Below are 15959 nucleotides of genomic sequence, written 5' to 3'. Positions count from 1 at the left end.
TTTGCTGAGATGAATGGACGCATATAAGCACAAAGTGATAAAAAAAACAAGCATTCAATTATTTTTTCCCTCTCATTTTTAACAATCTGCATATATTTATTTTTTTCGCGTCTTTTTCTCATTTCAATAAAACCCACATCTCTTCTTCTCAATGCCTCGTTTCTTTATTTCTACTACTGAGTACTTTTTATATATATAATATATTTCTCATTATCTTTTAAACAGATTGCAAGTTATTATTTCTCTTTTCCTTTATTATTTTCTCTCTCTGCCCCCCCTCCATCATCCATGCAGTCTAGCGAGCCTGCTCATCAACCGCAGCAGCAGCAGCAGCAGCATCAACCGCTCAGCTCCATCACTCGCCCTCATCCGCATACACCTCAGCCGAAAAAACAAGCGCCATGACTACCGACGCACCTGCACCTTCTACTGTTGCTGTCAAAACCGACACCGTTGCGGCCACTGCCAATACAGTTGCTTCCCCCGCCACGGAGGCCCCCAGCCACGATGACGCGTCCAGGCTGTCCCGGCCAGGTGGTTTAGAGCACACTACTACGGTGCCCATCGACACAATGAGCGAGACGGGCGAGGAAATGGTGACAAAGGAGAAGCTACTTCCAAAAGTCAAGCAGGTGAGCAAATGCTCGTACTGCGAAATCAACTCGGCCGAGTCTCTAAAGACTGTCCCCTGCCTGGGCTGCGGGTCGCGCTGCCACATCGACTGCATATCGTGCACGGCCGGATTCAAGGACAAAATTCTTTTGGGTGATGATTTCTTCCACTTCAAGTGCTTCAAGTGTACGGACGGGCAGGAGCGGTTCAAGCGGTATCATCTCTCGTGGGTAGACGTCGTGCATATCACGCTGTTTAACCTGACACATAATGCGCCGGTGCGGCCCAATAGCGCGGCGAACCGCGGCAAGGCGGATGACCCGACGGGGCAGTTCAGTAGCAGCGAGCATGGGCCGCAGGAGTACGGGGATTCGCGGGTGTACTTCCACTACAAGGCGGACGTAGCCAAGTTCATCGACCAGCACTGGTCGTATTTCTGGACCAAGTCGCGCGGCGAAACGTGGATCAACAGCGCGTCGTCGGCGCTGTCGACAAACAGCACGGAGAACGTGCCGGATGACGGGCGGTTCGAGTCCGGAAAGGCCAAGTATAACAAGAACGGCATGTGGGCGCTCACCGATGACCTACGGTTCCCATCATCCTATGATTCGCTGCAACAGCAGAAGACGCGCACGATCATGTATAGCTTTGCGGATGATGGCGCGCTGATCGAGCTGCGCTCGCAGTCGGGGAATGGCCGGAGGAAGCGCCGCGCGGAGCCACCGATGCCGAAAGCCGCGGCAAAGGGCAAAAAGCCCCGATCGGCGGCTGCTCCTGGTACTTCTGGCGCGCTGGATGCTGGCTTTGGTGATCTGTCGGCGGGCGCGCTGGCAGTGTCTAAGCGCGGCGGGCTGGCGGCGGCGGCGGCCAGTGGTGGCGCGGAGGGAAGCGCGAGGCGAAGAGCTCGTGGTCGATCAGCATGTGGCCGGATATCGATAACCCGCAGGGCCCGCGCATATGTCGCGTGAAGAGACGCACGCGGCGGCGCAGTTTGTCATTGAGAGCGACCGGCTGACGGTTTGGAATGACAAGGGGTACCGGATGGCCAAGGCATCGCATGGGGTGGAGACCGGGGCGTGGTACTTTGAGGTTACGGTGCTTGCGCCTGTGCGGCCCGAGTATAACCTGCGGATCGGGTGGTCGCAGATTTCAGGCGAGTTGCATGCGCCCTGTGGCTACGACGTGTTCTCGTACTCTGTGCGCGCAAAGCCCAGTACTAGGTTCCACGCGGCCATTGGGTCTCCCTATGGCGAAGAGTATGGCCCTGGCGATACCCTGGGTGTGCTGATGTATTTGCCCGTGCTGGATGATGACGAGAAGCAGGACTTGGCCGACCGCAAGTGGCAGCCTGGAGAGCGGTACCGCCATTCACGTATGCGAGGCCTGAGTCCCAGAGACCATATAATGCGGATAACGAGCTGCCACCGTTGCCGGTTTTGGCTGGAAGCGAGCTGGTGTATTTTAAGAACGGGAAGTGTCTGGGCCCGGCTTTCCAAAAGCTATACCTGGGCAAGTATTACCCGGCTGTTTCGTCGTATATGGGCGGGAAGGTTAGGGTTAATTTGGGCCCCGACTTTAAGTATCCGCCGCCGCCCGTGTGGAACGACAATGCGCCTGTGCGCCCTATTTCAGAGCTTGAGTACACATTGCCGTTGCCCCAATCAGCAGCTAATGTAATGCCGGCAGCAGAACTTGTTGCCGATCATGTTACCAAGCCTGTTGGTGATACGCCGGCTAAGCAGGAGTCCGGTGGCGATATGGAAGTCGATGCTTCTTCGGCAGCTCCCGTAGCCGCCACTGCAGCCGATGATACCGAGGAGCCGACTTTTTCTGTTCCTCCTCCTGTTCCTGCTCCTGCTGCTGCTGCTGCTCCTGCTCCTGCTTCTGCTCTTATTTCTGCTCCTGTTTCTGTTCCTGTTCCTGTCCCTGTCCCTGTCCTGTTTCTGTTTCTGTTTCTGCTCCTGATATATCCGCTGCACAGTCTGAACACCATATTGAGCCAACACAGCCCACCGATGTATCCAAATCTAGAGTCACAACTGTAGCTGATTCTGTTCCTGACACTCAACCTGCCATGAATGATTCGTCATCTGAGCCAGTCGAAGAAACAGCTGCACCAACATCAACAGCGGCGGAAACACACTCGGAAGTCAATAATCAGGTGTAGCTTTTTGTTTATTTTTTGTTTTACTGTTGAACTGACTCGATCACAATTTTTTATTTTTTTTATTTTTTGGAGCCGAGTCGGAGAGGGGGATATTTTTTTCTTCCTTTTTTCTTCTTCCACACTCACACACACATACATACCCAACCAAAAAAATCGATCTTTAATTTTTTCTTTCAAGTTTTTCTTATTTCACTTTCTCATTTTCATTTCCATTTTCAATTTCACTTGAACACTTATTTTCTATTATTTTTTTCTGCATTGGAATGGGTCTTTCAGAGCAAAAGAACAAAGTTGTGTTCGGTATTGATCCGCGCAACCAGGCATGGAGCAATGGTATGAGATAACTTTTAAAAAATGATACACTCTGTTTTAATGTAAAATTTTTTAAAGACCAAAATACACACTTCTACACCTTTATTAAAAAAAATTAAGTTTTTTTCTATTTTGTAGATAAGAGTCGATTTGGGTTTAAAATGCTTGAGAAAATGGGCTGGTCTGAAGGCAAAGGTTTGGGTGCCAACGAGGATGGACTGAAGGAGCATGTCAAAATCAAACTAAAGACCAATAATTTCGGTATTGGAGCGGACAAGAAGAATATTCGTAATTGGTTGGCCAACGCAGACGGTTTTTCTCAACTTCTCGATAGACTAAACTCGGAATCCGGCACACCAGCACAGGAGACCTCCACTGCTTCTGCCGAGGAGGGGGAGGATAAGGAGGAGGGTGGATCGAGCGCTGATGAGAAGTCAAAAAAGAAAAAGGACAAAAAGGAGAAGAAGAACAAGGAGAAGAGGGAAAAGAAGGAAAAGAAGCACAAGAGCAAGAATGATGCGTTGGTTGTGAAGACTACGAATGCAGAGGTCGAGGATACCACGCAGGTTCTTTCCGCGGCCACCGTGCAGTTGACTAGGCTCAGTCACCGGGCCAAGTTCCGCAACATGAAGCAAATGGCCATGCAGGACGCAAAGGGACTTCAGGAGATCTTTGGCATTCGCAGTTCGCCCAGCATTACCGCAAATTCTGACAAGGCAAAGGCAGCGACACTTAGCTCTGCCACTATGGCTGGTGCGGAGAAGGAAAGGGATGGGCGTCTACGCAGAGCTTGAACACTATTAAGACAGAAGTCAGTGTTGCGGATTATTTTGCTAGCAAGATGTTGGTAACCCAGCTTTGGAGGCTATTTACGGTGGGGCTGGTTTGGCTAAGAGCAAGAAGAGGAGCGTGGACGAGATCGTGAAGGAGGATGAAGAGAAGGATGAGGTGGATGTATCGAGTAAAAAGATCAAGAAGGACAAAAAGTCGACAAGTCCGACAAAAAGTCCGACAAGGAGAGCAAGAAGGACAAAAAGGACAAAAAGGACAAGAAAGCTGACAAGAAAGCTGACAAGAAGGACAAGAAGGACAAGAAGGAAAAGAGCAAAAAGTCCAAGTAGCCACCAAATTTTATATATCGTCGTTTTCCATTTACTTCCGAATAAACATTCACACATACACATATAACATATATAACATATTATATAGCATGTACAAATGATGCATTGTTTTGCTTACTATCGAGTTGTCAGAGTAAAACACTTGGTTGAAATACAAAAAAAGACACATAAATGCTCAAAGCCGAAAAAACAAAAAATGACAAATGCCCATGTCTTTTCTTCTTGCCTTGGAGCAAATACACTTCATCCCCTCTTTAGTTAACTAGCATGTGCAGCTATCAGCATTCGCCCGCGCGCTGCCCTCGGAGCCATCGGTACCAAACGCAGCGTCGCCCATCAAATTGACATTGACGCTCCCTGAGTTAAGCTGGCCAGACCTCGCAGCACGGTTATTGTTGGCAATCTGGTTAAGATCGAGCTTCTTTGCAATCTCCGTAAAGGTCTCGACCACGCCCTCACCCGTCTTCGCACTGGCCTCCAAAAACAACAGCCCTGTCTCCTCCGCATACGCACGAGCAGTAGCCGTGGCCACCTGGCGGCTGCGTCCCTCAGTATCTGCCTGCTCATCGGCATCGGCCTCTGAAGCCTCTGCCTCATCTGCTGTTGTAGCCTTTGTTGCGGAAGCACCACCTGCGTCCCCAGCCAAATCAAGCTTGTTTCCGACAAGCGCAATAACAATGTTGGGTTAGCCTGCCGCTGGAGCTCCTTAATCCACGACTTTGCCCTGTCTAGCGATGATGCGCGCGTAATATCGTAGACCACCACAGCCGCCTGTGCGTTGCGGTAGTACATAGGCGCAAGCGAGTGGAATCTCTCCTGTCCGGCCGTGTCCCAGATATCGAGCTTTAGCACCGAGTCGTCGAGTCTGACCTTCTGAGTGAGGAACGCCGCTACAATGATAAAAATGAATAACCCCCATGGGTTGTTGTTAGCGATGCATGTTTGTGGTGTCTGTCATATTTGTGTCGCTCAATGCTGAACAGGGGGGAACTCATGTGCATATGGCTCACCTCCAATGGTAGGTTCCTTGTTCTCCTGGAACTCGTCGTTGACAAAGCGCAGAACAAGGCTCGACTTTCCAACAGCTGCTTCGCCTACATTATATAAGCAAACAAGACAATAAAGCAAAAATGGTGTTAGTTGGTTAGTTACGCTACTACGAATAAAGACACAGTTCTTTTTTCACACTACAATTGGATTGCACAAATTTAAACATACCGAGAAGCACCACTTTAATCTGAATGGGCTTGGCCGGTGTCGAGCTCTGAGGCGCAGAATTTGCGCTCGCTGAAATGCCGGCAGGTGTGTTGTTGTTGCGAGGACTGTTTTCGTGTGACATTTAATATAATAAAAATGTAGAGTTAAAAATTTAGTTAAAGTATAAAAAAAGGTAAATTGAACAAAAAAAGCTAAACAAAGCCACCCCTCTCACTCACATCAAGGCAAAGCACAACAGCATACGCCATCAGCTTTCAAGCATGAGCATGAATGTAATAAAAAAATGAAAAAGACCTCCATCTCCGCTAAATAAAAAGGGTGTTCTTTATAGGCCAAAAGTACATTCTTGGCATTGTGATGCTCACGTGCCGAATGACGTGATCAAATTTGATTTGATTTGAAGCTATGCCCAGAGTTTCTCGCATTCGACTTTATCGTCGCCGATTGCGCGAAATTTCTATGCTTACCAAAATCTGCAGACACAAATGAAAACTGATTCAGCACAGCCCAATCTTTGTTTTCTTGGCATTTTTTTCACTGTACTGAATCAGTTTTCCTCAATTTCATAAGCTAAAGAAGTGTCAGGTTGTTTCTCATTCCTTGTCTTTTTTTCCACTTTACAGTTTTATATCTTTTTTATTTATATTCTTTCTTTATTCCTTTTTTCTTATTGCAGATTGGTTTAAAGTCGGAATTCACTTTATCACGCTTATAATTGTGCCCATTTCAGCCACTTTGTTTCACAACGACGATACACAGAAAGGCACATTCACTCATACCAGCTACTCACTCGCCTCTCAGCTTTTAAAATTGATTCATGTTGCCTCTGGTATCTCTGCACACGCTGCTGCCGCGCAGCCGATCCGCCGCGCTCGTCAGCAGCCGCGCGATGCGGCGACTTGGCCAGTCTGGAGGCTCAAGTCTCAGAGCACAGCAGACAATCTCAGAGGCATATACCCGAGGAATCAAGAGCACCAAGCCGTGGGATACGTCCATGCGCTCAATTCACACTTCGGTAAGGCTTTCCAACAGTGAAAGGGACAAGAGGGACGATGATGTTCCGGCCGGGTTTGAAAACTTTATTGACAAGTCGCCAAAGAAGTGGCGATCCTATGTTGATGCCGAGAAGCAGCAGCAGCAGAAGCAATTGGACAATCAGCCACGAAGGATGAGAAGGATGTGAAAGATGCGAAGGAGTCTCCAAAGGAGCAGAAGACCATCGAGGACGAGCCCGACAAGAAGCAGCAGGAGCAAAAGTCCGAGAAGGAGGGCAGCAGTGGTAGTAGCGGCGGCAGACGCCCGCCCAAGAAGGACCAGAAGGACGAGGACTTCTTTGGAATGCCCAACTCGGACAACTGGGTTTCATGGGTTGTCGGTGGCCTTATCACATACCAGCTCTACTCAATGACCAAGGGCAGCGACAACCGGCAAATCACCTGGCAGGAGTTCCGGCAGGTGTACCTCGACCGCGGCCTGGTCGAGCGGCTGGTCGTGGTCAACCGCAACGCCGTGCGTGCGATTCTGCGCAGCGGCGCTCCGGGCCAGGGCGGCCAGTTTGGCCCGACAGTGGCCAGAGCGTAATGTTCTCCATCGGCTCTGTGGAGTCGTTCGAGAGGCAGCTTGTCGATGCTCAGGACGAGCTGCGCATTCCGTCGTCGCAGCGCATCCCCGTTGAGTACCGCGACGAGGTCAGCGTGGGATCCACGCTGATCCACTTTGCGCCGACGCTACTCCTCATTGGCGCATTCATCTGGATGTCGCGCAAGGCCCCTGGTGCCGGCGGCGGCGCAGGTGGCTCCGGCGGAATCTTTGGCATGGGCAAGAGCCGCGCGCGCATGTACAACAAGGAGACCGACGTCAAGATTGCGTTCAAGGACGTTGCTGGGTGCGACGAGGCCAAGGAAGAGATCATGGAATTTGTCAAGTTCCTGAAGGAGCCCGAGATTTACGAGCGCCTGGGCGCCAAGATCCCCAAGGGTGCCATCCTCTCGGGCCCACCGGGAACCGGTAAGACGCTGCTTGCCAAGGCTACGGCCGGCGAGGCTGGCGTGCCCTTCCTCTCGGTGTCCGGATCAGAGTTTGTCGAGATGTTTGTTGGTGTCGGATCATCAAGAATCCGCGATCTGTTCCAGACCGCCAAGAAGAACGCGCCCTGCATTATCTTCATCGACGAAATTGATGCCATCGGTAAGGCACGCGGCCGCGGCGGCGCCATGGGCGGCAACGACGAGCGTGAGGCCACGCTAAACCAGCTGCTTGTCGAGATGGACGGTTTCGGGACCACCGAGCACGTCGTCATCCTGGCCGGTACCAACCGTCCCGACGTCCTCGACCCCGCGCTGATGCGCCCGGGTCGCTTCGACAGACACATTTCGATCGACCGCCCCGACATCAAGGGTCGCGCCGACATCTTCCGCGTGCACCTGGGCCCCATCCTGACAAACGAAGACAAGTCGCGCCTGGCCAACAAGATGGCAGCAATGACCCCGGGCTTCTCTGGCGCCGACATTGCCAACGTTTGTAACGAGGCTGCGCTGATTGCCGCACGCGGCGGCGCAGCCCAAGTGCAGCACAAGCACTTTGAGATGGCCATTGAGCGTGTCATCGCTGGCCTAGAAAAGAAGTCGCGCGTGCTGTCGCCTGAGGAGAAGAAGACCGTGGCGTACCACGAGGCCGGCCACGCCGTTGTCGGCTGGTTCATGCGTCACGCCGACCCATTGCTCAAGGTGTCGATTATCCCGCGCGGCCAGGGCGCCCTCGGGTACGCGCAGTATCTGCCCAAGGACCAGTATCTTTTCTCGACTGATCAGCTGCACGACCGCATGTGCATGACTCTTGGAGGCCGCGCGTCCGAGGAGCTGTTCTTTAGCGTTATCACCACCGGCGCGTCGGACGATCTGCAAAAGGTCACCCGCATGGCGTACGCCCAGGTCGTCCAGTACGGCATGAACAAGCGCGTCGGCCAGCTGAACTTCACAGACTCGCAGCAGGGCGAGCAGCAGTTCCACAAGCCCTACTCGGAGGCCACCGCTGAGATTATTGACCAGGAGGTGCGCAAGATGGTTACGGACGCGTACAACACACTCTGGCACTGCTCAAGGAGAAGCGCGCTGAGGTCGAGAAGGTCGCCCAGCTGCTGCTTGAGAAGGAGGTCCTTGGTCGCGAGGATATGCTGAAATTGCTGGGGCAGCGCCCCTTCAAGGACAAGGTGCAGTATGAGGAGTTTGTTCTTGACGAGCCGTCGTCGTCGAGTGATTCGCCGGCCAAGGATGCTGATGTTAAGAAGAATGGCAGCGATGACAGCGCTGCTAGCAATTAGACTGCGAATTGTGTTTTAATAAAATAATTCTGATTTTATTTGGGTGGCCTTGATTTCCGCAGTCCCAACAATATGCCAATTAAATTATAATTGGCTTTATATTCAACAAAAGATGCGAAACGTGAAGTGGGGGGACACGCTCGCTGTGCCTTTGTCCTTTGTCCTTTGTCCTGACCTGCGCACAATCAACAAGATTTTTTTTTTCGCACCCCACGCCAAGCCCAGCATGGCAGAACAATCCGTGCTTTGCATCGGGAAGCGTTGCTACTGCCAGTTGCATTTCGTTTTTACTTTTTTACTCTTATTTTGCTCTTTGCTCCGTATACTTGGCATGTCAATTCATATGGAAATTCAACGACACCGCCAATAAATAAACCCTATACCACACCCCCACTATGTTTACAGCTTCTAACAACACCCTGACAGCAACCACAACAACCACCACCACGACAACTGCATCATCATCAGCAACAACAGCATTGACATTGGCATCGACTAACAGCAACAGCAGCAGCAACAACGGCGCCATACCACCCAAACATTGCACACCCTATACCACATTCCGCCAACGCTCAGCGCGTTCACCGTAGACTATTTGTCCAAGCTTTTCTCCGCCGTCGAAAAGCCAAACTCCAAGCTCAAGCGGCCAGACCGGCCCCTTGATCAGCGAAGGTTTCCTGAATTTCGCTACTTTATCCGCACACTGTTAATAAACGGGCGCATTTCCGCTGACACCCTGGTCCATGCACTCATATATCTCAGCCGTTTCCACCAGCGCGTCTCCAGCAAACAATCCGTAGTGGAGGAGGGCGCCAAGCACAAGCTGTTCTTGGCCGCACTCCTCGTGGCCAGCAAGTTCTGCGACGACCGGTACCCCTGGCAACAATAACGGTGTGCGAGTTTCTGCCGCGCAACCTGCTGTCGCTGGCGGAAATCAACCGGATGGAGCGCGCGTTTTTGAAGATTATCAGGTACAAACTTATCGTGGACCGCGACGAACTGGCATTACTTTTGAGCAAGCATGGTATTGACATTAGGCAAATTGCCAAGACGATTGCACAGAGACTCGGCATTGATATGAGCAAGCATGGGGTGGTGGTAGCACAGAGTGCGCCCGTACCTTTGGGGTTTTCGACCAACGGTATTCCCCAAAGAGCCGTGGCCGGACATTCGATAAGTGCGAGAATCGGGAGATCGGGAGTCTCAGCATGGTTGGTTCCGCGGTGGTGATGGTCCCGCCGCTATCGATGCCGCCCGCTTCGGTGGTTATGACGGGGTCTGCTCGGCTGACTGGCGCTATGCCCGGTGGACCCGTGGTTCTTCACAATGCATATTTGGAGTCCTCGACTGCCAAAAGATCGCAGCGCATCTCGAAGCCATTACCAGTACCATTTGTCGACATCACGAGGAGACAGCGAGAAGCGATGGATTCAGAAAAGAGGGTCTAAGCACTCGGTGCTGCTGCACTTTAAACGACGAAAAGAAACCATAGTTGAATGGCGGGTCCCTTATCACAATCATTTTGATTGTTTTTTCTTGGCCAGGGAGTAGTTTTGACTTTTTTTTAAAAATATTTTTGCATACACCATATTAATACACATCCTGTACACTTCTTTCAGCCTCTACATTTCTTGTTTTTCCTTCTGCGCAACATGTCGGCTGGTGTAAAAGTAACAAAACGGGTGTTTTCGGGGATCCAGCCCACTGGTGTGCCGCAACTGGGCAACTACTTAGGCACGATTAAAAACTGGGTGTCTCTGCAGCAAGAGAATAACACTGAGCTATTCTACAGCATCGTCGATCTGCACGCGCTGACTGTCCCGCGAGACCCCAAGCAGCTCCGCCGAGAGACAACCGAAATGGCCGCCGCCCTGATAGCCTGCGGGATCGACCCCAAGCGCAGCGTGCTGTTCAGACAATCAGCGGTGGCCGCGCACTCGCAGCTGCACTGGGTCCTGGGAAGTATTACGCCCGTCGGGTGGCTCAACCGCATGACGCAATGGAAGAGCAAGTTGCACCAGCAGAATGCCGAGTCTGAGGATGCTGGTTCGGATGAAGAGTTGCAGCTGAATGTGCACTCGAGCGCCGCCCAGGGCTTGCTCACTGGTTTGTTTACGTACCCGGTGCTCATGGCGGCTGATATCTTGCTCTACAGGGCCACACATGTGCCTGTGGGCGAGGATCAGGTGCAGCACCTCGAGCTTGCGCGTGACCTGGCAGTTCACTTTAACAAAACGTTCAAGACAAAAATGTTTCCACCGCCGACTGGCATGCTCACAGCGACCAAGCGCGTCATGTCATTGAAGGACCCGCTGCGTAAAATGTCCAAATCCGATCCCAATGAACAATCGCGCATTACGCTTTCAGATACTGACGACCAGATTGTGAAAAAAATCAAAAAGGCACCGACGGATGCAATTACCGGAATCTCATTTGACCCGAAGACTCGCCCTGGTGTGAGTAATCTGCTGTCGATTTATGCCGCTATGAAGGATGTGGATGCGCAGGTTGCGGCGGTCGAGATGCGCGAGATGAGCAATGCGCAGGTGAAGGAGATGGTTGCCCAGGCCGTGATTGAAGGCGTGGCACCGATTCGTCAGCGCATGCGTGAACTGATGGATGATCCTGCATATTTGGATAGTGTTCTGCGCGACAATGAAATAGGGCGCGCGAGACTGCAGAGAATAGTTGGCAGGAGATTGCACAGCGCGTTGGCCTGGTTTGTCGGTGATAGAATTAGACGTATATTCGTAATAATATATTTAATGTCACACTATTTAAATCAATTGTTAAACAAAACAAACTAGGTAAAACTATTCATATACGCTGCAATTATAAACGAACTTTCGTGCTATTTGATATGCGCTAGGATTTAATAACAACTCATTGGGCAGAAATAAATATCAAAATTAAGTTTAAATTCCCAACGAGATCTATTAGTTGGTCGCAACCAACTGTTTAACCAGTCTTTGCGTGACTATTGAATGATTGGTGTCTGGCTAAAAAGCAGTGACACATACCACATAGTTATTCTCTCTTACCTCTCCAATACATAGTACTCATAGAATACACTTTATCAAATACATAATATTATATTCTTTATATCACATTTATGGAACGTACATATTTAAACAACATTATTAAAAAACAAATAGCTATCTTGTTCTCCAAGCTACACAAATAAAATTGGTCAAACATGTCTTGTTCACACAAAATAAAGGTATAAAAGTGTATCCATGCAACTTGTAAAAGAAAGAGCGTTAGGGACAATGCGCTTTAGTAGTTATACTTGGGAACAGGCACAGCATAGGGGATGCTCGAGCCGTGGAGCATTTGAGTGGCCTTGAACTTTTCAATGTCAGTGATGAGCCACACGCCGTCGGGCGACTGGTGCATGCCGATTTTGGTGAAATCCTTGCCGCTGGCAACTGCATGGTTAAAAGAAACTCTCGAGCTGTCAATGGCCATTTGCAGAGCATTCTTGCCTGTGTTCCTGGCGCAAAGATGCGGCCAACGTGCTGTGTGCATCCAACATGTCTCCGAGTCTGCTCAGTAAGGCATCTTCGTCGTTAGCACTGAAATTGGCAGCAGCAATATTTGAAACCATGCTTTCAACCTTGGCAAGTGACAACTCAGGCAGCCCTTCTTTGTGGAGGCATCCGTGCAACGCAATGGTACCGCTAGTGTGCGCCCCAAACTGTTCAGCGGATGGTTGCGCAGTTGCAGACGACCACACCTGATTGTCGACACGTGTGTAGTGAGGCGCGGTTTGTGGATTGATATACTTGTCCCAGAACGCGATCAAGTCGTCTCTAGTCAGCCTGCTTATCTGTTCAGCGCCTCTTTCGACACTTCCAAAGTCGTATTTTTCGCTATCAATCTGTGACCAATATCTGGCAGTCTCTTGCGATATGTTCTTGACCCTTTCGCGGGCTTGATCGACAATCGATTTGATTTGTGTGGCCAGCTTGGCAGCGTCAAAATCAAGCAGGTACTGGCGGAAATCATGCACAAACGCATCTATGCGCATTGTGGCATAAGTGGGATTGCTTTCGCCCTGAATGTAGAACTGCAGCCCACTGCTCTTGCCGTAGGTTTTTATATTTGCGTGAACCCGGTAGCCCAGCTGCTCCTTAGTCCGCAGCTGGTCAAAGAATGGCTCCGACATAAGCTTGTCAAGCAGGTCTAGAACTGCAGTCTCATACGTATCACCCGACTGGTCGCAGTATACATAGCAGATAGTAGCACTTTCTTTGCTGTTTTTGTCGGGCATGGGTGCCTGGTAGACATAGCGACCGGCATCGAGATGCAGCGCGCGCGGCCGAATTGACAGTAGTCAGCAAGTGGTCTGGAATCTAAAGTGTCGTCAATCATCTGGGCAATATCGAGGGCATCCTTCTCGTCAAAATTGCCTGAAACTATGAGCTTGAAGAATGTTTGGCCAAACATGTGGTCAGCAAGCAATTGCAGCTGTTGAATCGTTATATTGTCAGCTCGCTGCGGATCTGGGTGTAGTGCCTGCTGGTGTCTATGTTGATGTAAGCATTATTCATTCTTGCATGCTCAAGTGGTATTTTGGTATCCATGTTTTTGTAGGTGTAATGTATTTGGCGAGCAAATTTCGTACAGCTGCTCGTCGATGACCAATGACTGAATTTGCACAGAATAGCTTGCAGCAAAACAGACTGTTTGTCGCTGAATCCAGATATGGAAATATCAATGGTACCGACATCTACGGCAAAGTGGTAGTGTAGTCCCGCCATTTGAGCCTGCTCGAGCTCCGTGTGCAATATTTCACTGGCATACATGTTGTACAGGTCAACAAGCGCGTGCCTCATTGGTGTGTTGGTTGCAGGCATACGGATACTCAACATAATTTTTCCCTTGGGAACAAAAAACCGGTCGTCCTGCTTAAACCACACTTTCATCCTGTCGTTGCTACGCAGCAGAGTTGGCTCATTAACAACGCCCAATGGAATTTCTGTCGAGGTCTTAATGTCCAGGTTGCTTGTCAGATATGCATTGGCACCGGCATTGAAAATACATCTTCATACTCGGCAAAGCTGCTCTGCTCTGGCTTGAGGGTGGCTGGCATATTGACGACATTGTATTTAATGCCGTAGTACTGTTCCTTAATATCACATTCGACATCGCGGTGTTTCTTTGCCCCAACCATGAGCATGTAGTTGTTCGGGTTCAAGTAGTTTATGATATCAGCGACCAAGGATGAGTTGAACTCGCCAGTTATCTGGCCGGCTGAAAGATATGCTCAAGATTGATTTGCTCATTGTGCATTTTTCTGGGCATATGAGTTACCCAGTGGCCAATATTAGATCTTTCGTAAAAATGGTAGCTAATAGCATTGACACTGTGCAGCTCGTCATGGTACCACTTCTGTAGTCCCTGTTTAGTCAACATGTCCATGTATGCAAATATGGCGTGCACAATATCAGCGTAGTTATCCATTCCGTCAGGGGTTGCATCAATGCCAATATAAAACATGCTTGATCCGTCGTCGTACAAGCCAAAAGAGTTGGCATCTATATCGTAATCCAGCCTCGCTTTTGCAGATATGATAGAGGGAGCCCTTGCCCTGTCTGCCCAAAAGTGTTCTTATATACAAAATGGGGTTTGATCTATACGTGTCTTCAGCTCTGGCAAGGCAAACATAAGACAATATCATAAATATCATTCACTGTCTCAAAACTCACAACTTTGCCGAGCTCAGACTTGCTGAGTGTATGCTCGGATAGCACGGGCTTTGTGTTTCCCTTGCTCTCGACTTCTGAGAACATAGAGACAGCCCACTCGGTCAGTTGGTCCAAGGTGTGATTACCAGCCACTACAAGCTTCATAATGTCGGACGAGTAGTATTTGTTGTGGAACTTGAGCAGTTCTTCACGTAGCTCAACACCCAGTATGTTTGCCGAGCCCTTCAGTGTATCGACGGTTCCTGTTGAAAACTGCGAAAATGGATGGTTTGGGTTTGAGACATTTGCCAGCAAACCGAAAAAGCGCCATGTATCGCTCTGGATGTTTCCTTTGTGCTCCGAGTCGACCGCCAATAGCTCTTTGTCAACGCAACTGGCATCCATAAGAGGGTCAATGAAGAATCTTGAGAAGCGGTCTAGTGCGCCCTTCAAGGCATCATTGGCCAGTGAGAAGTGATAGCAGGTTTCACAGTTGTTGGTAAAAGCATTGGCATACCCTGAGTGAGCAGACAGGTATGAACTGTACTCGTTTTTTCCAGGATATTTTTCCGAGCCCTATGTTAAACAAATATTTGTAGATAATGTATATATTACATGAAAAATTAGCACATACAAAAATGAGGTTTTTTGTTCACATAAAACGACAATGTATTTTGTTATTTGCATGGTTACTTACCTGGAATAGCATGTGCTCGAGGAAATGCGCAATTCCAAGGAACTCTGGGGGATTGCCATTGTGGCCCACATTGACGCTTAATGAAACTGCGGATTGCGTCGTGTCAGGGTCATGGGCGCACAAAACGGTCATATTGTTGGGAAGCTGAATAAGTCTAAACTTGCGCGGGTCATTGGGCGACTGTTCGATTGTACCAGAATATTCGTGGTAGGGGAGCTGAAGCTCATTTGTCTTGCGCAAGATAAACCCTGCCTTTAGGTTAGAAGCAGTGGAGCTTGAATTTTCGGGGTTGGCTGTGTCAGTGGTAGTCGCATCAGTGGCCACATGAGCGGTGAAACATGGGCATAATTGGGAGCGCTGGAAAAGCTGGTGGAGCTGGTGGAGCTGGTGGGCTGGTGGAGTTGGTGGTGGGCTCGAGAGACCACTGCTTGGGTGCAGCCCGGATAACCGGTAGGTAACTAGTATTGCCAGTAGGCAAATAAACAGAGGGTAATATATTTCAGCATACTTTAAAGTGAAAATAATAGAAAAATAAAACAAGTATAAATAAAAGAATAGGTGGCACCTATTTCTTTTTCAATTTTATCCAAGTTGATTTAGAGTATATGGAAAATGGCTGCTCCATTTTTTCTATTGCTTGGACTCAAGTATTAGAAAAAAGTGAAGTCCTGAAAGCCTTTGTCAGTTTGTGGTTTTGTAGTTTTGCTTTAATACAACACAACCGCAGCAAAATGTAGGTGAAAAGGAAATGATACAAAGGTCTTTTATGATATAATTTCAAAAAATAATTGTGCAGTGATAAATGAACTGAATTAATTAACAT

General features: G+C 49.4%; 8 protein-coding genes across 8 annotated transcripts; 5 read left to right on the top strand and 3 right to left on the bottom strand.

The window, feature by feature from the left end:
* Window positions 1-401: 401 nt before the first annotated feature.
* Window positions 402-2779, top strand: BX661DRAFT_168730 (uncharacterized protein; the record flags this gene model as incomplete). Its single annotated transcript, XM_051533455.1, is given in 4 exon segments — window positions 402-1419; window positions 1559-1970; window positions 2168-2629; window positions 2644-2779. The coding sequence occupies 4 exon segments, from the start codon at window positions 402-404 to the stop codon at window positions 2777-2779; spliced, it is 2028 nt and encodes a 675-aa protein (XP_051394767.1).
* Window positions 2780-3042: 263 nt separating this feature from the next.
* BX661DRAFT_128156 (PIN2/TRF1-interacting protein) lies at window positions 3043-3474 on the top strand (the record flags this gene model as incomplete). The annotated part of the gene is made up of 2 exons (XM_051532499.1): window positions 3043-3112; window positions 3230-3474. Coding segments are annotated over 2 exons (315 nt in total), but the record flags the coding sequence as incomplete, so codon positions are not given.
* Window positions 3475-3922: 448 nt separating this feature from the next.
* On the bottom strand, window positions 3923-4411 carry BX661DRAFT_52298 (uncharacterized protein). Its single transcript, XM_051539221.1, has one exon. The coding sequence runs from the start codon at window positions 4273-4275 to the stop codon at window positions 3961-3963; it is 315 nt and encodes a 104-aa protein (XP_051394765.1). The 5' UTR covers window positions 4276-4411; the 3' UTR covers window positions 3923-3960.
* BX661DRAFT_177100 (ras family-domain-containing protein) lies at window positions 4103-5683 on the bottom strand. Its single transcript, XM_051534562.1, has 4 exons — window positions 5431-5683; window positions 5223-5306; window positions 4972-5102; window positions 4103-4864 (listed from the first exon to the last, which is right to left on the bottom strand). The coding sequence occupies exons 1-4, from the start codon at window positions 5549-5551 to the stop codon at window positions 4475-4477; spliced, it is 726 nt and encodes a 241-aa protein (XP_051394764.1). The 5' UTR covers window positions 5552-5683; the 3' UTR covers window positions 4103-4474.
* Window positions 5684-5946: 263 nt separating this feature from the next.
* Window positions 5947-8785, top strand: BX661DRAFT_177097 (P-loop containing nucleoside triphosphate hydrolase protein). The gene is given in 5 exon segments (XM_051534561.1): window positions 5947-6544; window positions 6598-6983; window positions 6998-7007; window positions 7035-8492; window positions 8531-8785. The coding sequence occupies 5 exon segments, from the start codon at window positions 6248-6250 to the stop codon at window positions 8747-8749; spliced, it is 2370 nt and encodes a 789-aa protein (XP_051394763.1). The 5' UTR covers window positions 5947-6247; the 3' UTR covers window positions 8750-8785.
* Window positions 8786-8952: 167 nt separating this feature from the next.
* BX661DRAFT_177096 (uncharacterized protein) lies at window positions 8953-10327 on the top strand. Its single transcript, XM_051534560.1, is given in 4 exon segments — window positions 8953-9328; window positions 9340-9619; window positions 9721-9907; window positions 9943-10327. The coding sequence occupies 4 exon segments, from the start codon at window positions 9145-9147 to the stop codon at window positions 10195-10197; spliced, it is 906 nt and encodes a 301-aa protein (XP_051394762.1). The 5' UTR covers window positions 8953-9144; the 3' UTR covers window positions 10198-10327.
* A 74-nt stretch (window positions 10328-10401) lies between these two features.
* On the top strand, window positions 10402-11523 carry BX661DRAFT_209184 (uncharacterized protein; the record flags this gene model as incomplete). The annotated part of the gene is made up of 2 exons (XM_051538689.1): window positions 10402-11391; window positions 11424-11523. 2 exons carry the CDS (start codon window positions 10402-10404, stop codon window positions 11478-11480), a joined length of 1047 nt encoding a protein of 348 aa, XP_051394761.1. The 3' UTR covers window positions 11481-11523.
* Window positions 11524-11919: 396 nt separating this feature from the next.
* Window positions 11920-15727, bottom strand: BX661DRAFT_177094 (Metalloenzyme, LuxS/M16 peptidase-like protein). Its single transcript, XM_051534559.1, is given in 9 exon segments — window positions 11920-12242; window positions 12283-13028; window positions 13046-13254; window positions 13401-13740; window positions 13779-13997; window positions 14066-14310; window positions 14418-15015; window positions 15137-15429; window positions 15461-15727. The coding sequence occupies 9 exon segments, from the start codon at window positions 15480-15482 to the stop codon at window positions 12026-12028; spliced, it is 2889 nt and encodes a 962-aa protein (XP_051394760.1). The 5' UTR covers window positions 15483-15727; the 3' UTR covers window positions 11920-12025.
* Window positions 15728-15959: the final 232 nt, after the last annotated feature.

Source organism: Kickxella alabastrina, assembly GCF_025024165.1.
Source record: "Kickxella alabastrina strain RSA 675 chromosome Unknown BX661scaffold_2, whole genome shotgun sequence".
NCBI lineage: Eukaryota > Fungi > Kickxellomycota > Kickxellomycetes > Kickxellales > Kickxellaceae > Kickxella > Kickxella alabastrina.
This window is presented reverse-complemented; position numbering and strand designations above follow the sequence as displayed.